Genomic DNA, 8886 nt, shown 5'->3' with positions numbered 1-8886 from the left:
ATTCTCATCATTTCCTTTTAATTTCTTCTGCTGTGACCACAACAAATCAACGTTTCTCTACTTTCTTCATGTCTGCAGTTACTAGGCAAGTAGTTGCAACACTGGGCTACTAGTGACGGTGTGACGTTGACCTTGCTAGCTCATATACAAGTCAACACACCTTGTTATATATTTGATACAGTGTAGCGAAAGATTAATAAACTTGCTGGCTTCTGCAGAATAGACCCATACCGGCATCGAAGCATTTTAATGAATAATTTGCATAAATAATTATTTTCGGTAACTAGGCTATATCTTAAGAATACATACTTCAATTTCAACATAATTTAGTACATACGTTAACCATATAACAAAGCGCTTTAAAGCGCAGGGTTCAGCGAGAATCCAAGAAAACAAGTGGCTAAGTGATATACAGATTTGATTTGTCATATTCAAAATCAATTTTTGCCAAAATTATCAATTTTGTGTCGGAGATGACATTCGCTCATTAAAGATTTACCACATTTTTCAAATATTGGTAACAAATATTGAAACTCAAAATCGCTAACTTTAAAATCAAAGCCTATTTGGTTGAATGATTGACCGATTGAATGATCATTTTTTGTGGTGCAATATAACATTTTGTGTGTGATATGGATCAACTGAATCATTGACTTTTGCGTGGTGATATAGAACTTTTTTCTTCTTTCCCTGGCTAATTTTCTCTCTTTCGGCAGTATGTAATTCTCTCTTTATTGACTAAATATACTATAGACACCTTGTCCATTCTTATCCTCTTACCTAAATTAAAACACCCCTAATCTTATAATTAGCATGGTGAGTCAATTGATCAATATAACACGCAAAATAAAGTTATATTGCACCAGAAAAATGATCACTCAATCCGTCCATCATTCAACCAAATGATAAATCAACCAATAAATCGATTGATCGATCAGTCGATCGATAATAAATTGTATGCTCGCTGAACCCTGTGTTTAAAGTTGTGAGTGTCGTCTGTCACCGCGAATGCATTGTGGGTAAACAATGGTGGCCTCCATTAGCGGAAAAAGGAACAGCGGCGAGTCCAGTTTTCACCGTGTTTCGTAGTTTTGCAGTGGATATATTGTGTAACTGGGACTATGTCGACTTCTGCAATCGAAAGAGACTTTGAATTTACCTTCAAAGCAAAAGGATCGCAATCAAAATTGACTGTACCAGTCCCCATTCCTCTCGATGTTAGCGTAAGCGATCTTGTGGGGAGATTAATCGATGCGCACAATCTACCTTGTTATGTGGAGAATGGTAGGTAAAGCAATACATTGTACCGTAGTATCGTGTGTTTACGGTAGGCTTGGCATTTATTAAAGTAATCGTTACCCCCCCCCCCCCCCCCCCACACACACACACTTCCCCGTTGTCCGGTGAGTGTGACCCCCAGTCGGTAGGTAGTGAATGGTTACGAATAACGCCCCATCCGGCTCAATCATTTTGTAATGCTCGCAAACAAGTTTGTACAGACTTATTCTGTCTGGAAAGATAACTGTAGTGACTTTATTGGGTTCGCTCCGTCGATCTCGTTCCTTTAGATCTGCTAGAACTAGTCCTGTTTGTAGATGGAGTAAGTTGAGACTTTGATTCTGACAATTCCCTTTCCTTCTCCGTTGTTTAAATTTAATGGCAGTAGGAAGGACTATGAATACATGGAATAGGAAGCACGAAAGGGACGGACGTTACTAAGGCACACAGTTACAGCATGGAAGTACTACTTCCATGGTTACAGTGTGTGAAGATTTTAATACAAATATATCTAAAAACAAGCAATGGGGATAAAATGAGCTCAACATTAATATCATCTTAGTAGTAGTAGTAGTAGTAGTAGTAGTAGTAGTAGTAGTAGTAGTAGTAGTAGTAAAAGAAAGTTGCATAAAAAATTGTCATAGTGCAAGGACTATAATGCTCTTGTTCCCTGTGTCACAGTGTGTGTGTATTTATTTCATCAAGCGTGACATGATAAATTTTTAAATTCAGAATCTAGTAATGAATTCAGTCACTAGTCAGCTTGATAGTGTTATTAAAGTGGCTGTAATTTATAAAACAATTTTATCACGGCTTCCTTCTTGAAAAATAAATGTGACACAGCATGTGCAATGTCCTTGTTTGTAGCTCAATAAATTGCAAAAGGTTAATAAATGTGTAAAATGTTTGTTATTGTATGTACAATAACAAAGGTTTTTTGCATATTGTTTGTCTTTTTGCAATAAGCACAGGCTTAGACAATGTTATTCACATCTTATTTTTCAAGTAGGAAGACTTGATTCCCAATCCTCATCCATATGGCCACATTAAATACCAACAAGATTAATATTGATATATGTCTTTTTAGTCAGCTAATTAAATTATTTCTTAATATTTTCGGAAAATATGAGTGACCTAGGGGGCCTTGTCACTGAGTCAAATATGAGTAGTTACAAAACCTTTGTGTCACAAGTGTTTTCCAGCTGAATGAAGGAGATTGGAGAATTATAATTATACTTGTGGTAGCTTAATTTTAAATTTCAAAAAGTAGGAAAATTATGGTGATTCTGAAAGTAAAATAGTTTTGACTCATTTATAAAGCACCACAGAACATAATATGATGTACAAATGTTGATATCTGTTGTCATGATGTAGAATGACCGACAACAGTATCATTAATTTTACAATGGAATTCAAATGACCAGTGTGAAAGGAATAACTGCAACTGTGATTTTCAAGATAACCGCAATTGATCAGACTCCTGTATATAAACAAATACGCTCCTTGGAAAGTCCAATTCAAACAATCAACGCCAAGTGTGGTATCTGATAACAGGAGGTGGTAAAATAGATGTCTTGTGTTCAATCTCAAAGGTTCAATCCATTGTATTGCAAGATTGTCTATAAAAATAGTGTTTCTAGTAAGGTCTGCAACTTCACTCAGTCTATATATTGGCATCAATGTAATTTGTATTTTTTCTGCACACATCTTGTCTTGCGCTTGGTGTATTTACTGGGTATTTTATCTTTGATGGTCCCTTGTTATGCCTTCAAGTACTTGTTTTTCTGCTTCTTTGCTTGCTCCTTGAGTATCTGAGAGTAAGAGGTTTGTATTGTAGAGCTGACTATTTGCTACAAAGCTAGTTGAATTAGTTCCAAATAGTTTTACATTCTTCAAATTGATATAGATATCACCTTCTTGCTACCTACAATTGCATTTCAGAACTTCAAGATTCACTGGAGGAGTTTGTTGCCAAGGAAACCAGTAAATATTATGATGACAATGCTAGTAAGTTGATGACGAAGCTGATAGATGGAGAGATTGATATTGGACAGACAGCTGAGAAGTGGAACAAAGCATTTACAAAGGTAAATGAACCCTGGTAATGGATGTTATGCTCAGTGAGATTGAGCTTGCCATTCCTAAAATAAAAAAAACATTCGCAATTTACAAAATCACTGAAAATACAAAATCTTACATGTTCCTTCCAGCATTTTATTCCTACTCTTTAGTCTCCCATTTTAAAATTGTTGAATTGTTCAAAAGATGTTCATTTTTTTTGAACCAGGAATGATTCAGCCGAGATGATGCACTCAAATTCACAAGATGCAGTAATGTCATCATTTCACAAACATGATCATGAACAGAACTGTCATAAAAAATGGTCACTATTTTATTAAGATGAGTTGATAATGTTTAAATGAATTTAAAATTCATTTTGAAATTACTTTGCAGTCACAAAACACAGTACTTGGGGATATTTGCACTCATACTTGCAGTGTTTTCTGCTGTACTTTCACTTGCTGCTCTTGTGAAATTATGGCCACAGAGAACATTGTATTAGCATTTGTGCAAATACCCAGAGTATGTCACACTTGCACTAGTGTTGCATGGGTTTTTTGTCATATTACATGTATTTATAACAGTTGTAACTTCTATGTTTTTGTTGCCTACAGGAACATAAAGCTTATGCAACAGAGAAAGGTTCCAATACAGAAGTAGCATTTGGTGAGATTTATCATAAACTAATTCATTCTGCTGCATTAGAAACATTACTGAACCTAGAACATAGTTATGCTGTAGCTGTGGAAGGAACCATCTCACAACGTGACCTTGCACTTGGAAAATTACAGAAAAGGTAAATACAGTACACATATGTGATGCCTGTCCCTAGTAAGAACATGATAACTTTGTGGCATGGATCTGACTGAAAAAAAAAAGATGAAAGAAAACTGAGGTGGAACAATCCACAAAATGAAAGCAGTTTAAGCAAAAATAACTAACATTTTCGCCACTACGTTGTCAGTTTGTGAACAGCTTATACAAGAAAACTGCATGCAAATTTCTAATTCTGTAATCGTGTTTCTTATGTCAGAATTTATCAATTAGTAGAGGGGGAGAAAAAAGGAACCAAACTAGAAGGGGTGTAGGGAAGGGGAGGGGGTAATGAAGAATGCAGTAAATGTGGGGACGTGGGAAAATTATTTAGGTACTAATAGAAATATTACCATTCAAACTTTGAAAAACACCTTTGAGCAGATGGTGTCCTGTAATATCAAACAAACCTCGTAGTAGTATTGATTGATTTTCAATAGTATAGACCCATTGCAAGATAATTATATAGTCATAAATTTATCAGTGTTGGAATGAAAACATAGCTATTTTACTTTCGTAATGAAACAATTGTATGTGTGCAATTTCATACATGCATGCAAACATTGAAGCCTCAATAAAGGTGTAGTCCAGCAAACAAATGATTTGCCAATTAAAAACCAAGTTGTAAAGGTATTGTAAATTTTTCCCTGATAACCAATTTTTAAAAATATTTAAATCTAATTTGAGAAATTTTGTCTCACACCAGGTGGTCATGCAGGCTAGGCTTTTGAACTACTATTCATATGTGACAATGTGAACTCTGAAAATGTTTCAACGTATATATATATATATATATATACACATTTTCAATTCTAACACATCTAACGTTATTACGCCTAATTAATTCCTTTATTACATCTTTGTACTCTGACCTATTTCCTAATTGCTTTTCCCAATCCTGTACTTTAGAAACCCACTCACAATAGATTATGATACAACTACCAATGCATATATAACTAAACAATAACTAAAACCATTCATCACAAGAAATTGCACACATATAAACCATTCATCACATGAAATTGCACACATACAATTGTTTCATCAATAAAGCAAAATCGCCATATTTTCCTTCCATTGCTAATAAATTTATGAGTATGTAATTATCTTTTAATGGGTCTATACTATTGAAAATCAATCAACACTACAGGTTTGTTTGATATTGTAACAGGACACCATCTGCTCAAAGGTGTTTTTGAAAGTTCAAATGGTGATATTTCTATTAGCGCTAGCATTGATATATTTTTCCCACACCCCCACATTTCCTGTATTCCTCATAACCACTCCCCTTCCCTACACCCCTTCTAGTTTGGTTCTTATTTTCTCCCCTCACTACTTATTGATAAATTCTGACATAGGAAAATGATGACAAAATTAGAAATTTGCACAGTTTTCTTGTGTCAGTTTTTCACAAACTATACTGTAATAGTAGTGGCCAAAATGTTAATGTTATTTTCTGCTTAGACATTTTGTGGATTGTTCCACCTCGGTTTTCTTTCCTCTTTTTTTTCAGTTTGGTCCATCTTTGTCTAAATGACTAAATTACAGCAATGGTCTTTGAGGAGTATAAATCAGGTTGTTAAACCAGATGCTAAGATATGGTTATCATGTTTAGATTACATTGTAAGGACCAGTGGCATGTTTCAACAGACAATGTAGTAACTTACCAATAATGCACATTCTACATGTATCAATCCGATATTTTAGTAAAAAATGGCCAACAAAATATCAGAATTAACCAATAATTTATCAATTAATAGTTGATAATTCTTTGATGTAAAGTTTATATTTCACACATTTCACACAGCGAAAAATTTAAAATGCAAAACAAATAACAAAATCAACCTTGTCAAAAGAAACTTGTATATTAGTAATATTTACTTTTACTTTTGTATCATTGCAGGCAAGGTGATGAGATGGAGCAAGCAGTTCAAGGGTTGGGTATTTCTTATACTGATGATCAAGTCAACCAGCTGGCAGCCAGACATTTTGAAGATACACAGGTTTGTTCATGAGTTTGCTTTCTGTGATCTCACCCTCTCTGGTTTGCAACACACAGTATATACTGGCATAAGTAAATTAGCATTGAAATATCGTAGTATACCAAGTTGTGTGTGTTCACTGGCTTTTAAGTTTAACGTCCTGGGTTGGTAATGGTAGATGGTAGATGATGCATATTACAACAATAACAACAGAGATGGATAGGTTTGTAATATTGTAAATAATAACACATTATTGTGCAAGGGAATAAACATTCAAAAAATGTATGCTAGTATGCCTAGGAACAAGACCACAGCCATAGCAATAAACGTGGTGGTGTCTATTGCAAAAATAACAACATGGATTAATAGACAAGTGAATAAACATTCAAAAAATGTATGTACATATGCCTAGCAACAAGACCACGCCCATAGCAACAGCCAAATGATGGTGTATATCACCAAGATAACAGCAGGGGTGATTAGGCAAGTGGATAAACATCCAAAAAGTGAATGTAAATACGGCTAGCAGCAAGCCTATGCCATCACAACAGCCAAATGATGGCGGATATGGTGAAGGTAGCAAGGACTGGATAGGCCACCAGATAAACATAAACGAAAAAATGCACAGTTGTGCTACAATGCCATTGGCGCTATTTTATTTAAACATTCAGTTTGTGCCACTGTGTAAAGTAGACAAAAACTAAAAACAGTCATATGTAGGAAATAAAAGAATTCACACATATCTGAGCACAAATATTTGTGTCTCATTCGCAGACTTTGTCAAAAATGTCATCTTTATTTCCCAGATGTTGGAAGTGAAATGGGCCAGTGAACTGAGTTCCTTACAAGAATCTCAACGCAGAGAATTCAAAGAGTGGGTGTCAACCGTACATGAGGATATGGTTTCATCACCTGATGGTCAATCAGCTGTCACTGTGTGAGTTTCTGCCAATGAAAATTTCATTCATAAAATCAAAAATATGAAATTGAAAGTTTAAGAAAAATAGTCTTATTTTTTATTATACATGTACCAGTGATTACTTGCATACACCTGTGTGCTTGCATACTAGTGGTATTTACACTGTAGTGCAAATTGTGCAGTACTGAAAACATTATTGCGTACCTGTATTCAAGTAATGGTACTGTTGTTCCGTGTACTCAGAAGTACATGATCTCAGTATGATTTTTTAATACAGAAATTTGCTGTGTCAGGTAAACATATGCAATAATAAATGAACTAATTGTAATGCCATGTCAATGCCAGTGTTGGTACTCGGGTATTTGCACTTTTGCTTGTGGTGATTTCTGCTGCAATTTCACTCACTATGCTCTAGAAAGTACAGCCATAGAGAACATTGCAAGCACTCATGCAAATACCTCAAGTACATGTATGCCACACTTGTATTCACGTATAATGGGGTTCTGTCATGTACAGACCTATCGCTTACCTTCACTGTAAAACCCATAGGAATACAGTGTTCTCCCCACTATAGAGAAAACATGGTGCTAACACTGTCCTTGCCACCAAGGCCACCATGCTTGGCAGGTTTCTGCTGTGCTTAAAAAGTGTTCTACTGTCCTTGAGCTTACATGTAGTTAAGTAGTAATCTTTGAGTGGAAATATTACACATGATCATAAACGACTGATCCCAATGTCCATGTGTGTATGTGTTAATTATAAACATGTTATCATATTTTTCATTGTTGAAATCATGCATATTATATGCTGATCATTATGCAAATGTTGGTGCAAATGAGCATGTTATTGATATGTAAATCATTATGCAAATTAGCCTCCATCCGTGTAATCCAACCTGGGGAGAACACTGGTATAATTAACTTGAATTGAAGTACAGTACAGTTTGAGCTAAACAGAGTAATATGATCGTAGAAAAGTTTTGTTTTTTATTTAGATAGCATTTTGTCATATTCCGGTTACACACCTTATAGCCATTTTCTAATGGTGTCACAAGAGGGCCCTCCATTTGGGAAAAAAGGTGAAAGCTGAAAATGGCATAGCAGTGCATGAAGAACTCAACAAACTGTGGTTAAAACATAGACCCTCCACCCACAACATCTCCATAAGTTTGTACAAAATATGTCACCTGAGATGATTTGAATAGAAAGTTTTGAGTGAGAGTGCATCCAACTTTTGCCATTAAACACTAGTCATAATAAAGTTTTCAAAAGAGACCGTACATGTATGTAGTCTGCAACTATCATGGCCCTCAATACTTGGCTAAAGTCTGCTTCCGAATAGCACTCCTAGTGGCCATACTGTACAATTCTTTTGTCTTTTCTTATGACTAGACCATGGCATATTGAATATATATTTTTATCTTTCACTCAACAAATTAGAGGCATGTCTGATGCTGCACCTGTTCAGAGTCTAGAAGAGGACCAATCACAGCATTTGTATATTGTAACTAATGGTCATTGACAAATATATTTTTATGTTTCAGTCAGCGAATCAGAGCCATGTCTGATGCTGCACCTGTTCAGAGACTAGAAGAGGACCAATCACAGCAATCCAGACTAGAAGAAAGTTTTACCATTCATCTAGGTATCAAAGCTTTCTTATCTAAATAGATTGTATACCCTGGAGTAAACTAGCCTACCTGTAGGCCTAAGGGAAGGCTTACACTATTTCAGCAATTATAACTGACATTTTTTTAAATTTTGCTCACTATCAAGTCTGCACACAATGTTTAGAAAATGTAGATTACAATCAGGTCACATCTTTGTAGTGATT

The 8886-nt window shown here is 35.2% G+C and overlaps 1 protein-coding gene across 1 annotated transcript in view; it reads left to right on the top strand.

Moving 5' to 3' along the window:
- Positions 1-1031: 1031 nt before the first annotated feature.
- Positions 1032-8886, top strand: part of LOC144449186 (ferry endosomal RAB5 effector complex subunit 3-like) — a 16354-nt gene continuing 8499 nt past the window's right edge. Inside the window, exons 1-6 of the mRNA XM_078139688.1 lie at positions 1032-1284; positions 3220-3365; positions 3954-4135; positions 6056-6155; positions 6941-7071; positions 8597-8697. Coding sequence (XP_077995814.1) covers positions 1122-1284; positions 3220-3365; positions 3954-4135; positions 6056-6155; positions 6941-7071; positions 8597-8697 — 823 coding nt within the window. The 5' untranslated portion in view covers positions 1032-1121. The remainder of the gene's footprint in view (positions 1285-3219; positions 3366-3953; positions 4136-6055; positions 6156-6940; positions 7072-8596; positions 8698-8886) is intronic.

Source organism: Glandiceps talaboti, chromosome 18 (genome assembly GCF_964340395.1).
Source record: "Glandiceps talaboti chromosome 18, keGlaTala1.1, whole genome shotgun sequence".
In the NCBI taxonomy this organism is placed as follows: domain Eukaryota; kingdom Metazoa; phylum Hemichordata; class Enteropneusta; family Spengelidae; genus Glandiceps; species Glandiceps talaboti.
Note: the sequence above shows the minus strand (reverse complement) of the source record. Positions and strands in the feature narration are given on the sequence as shown.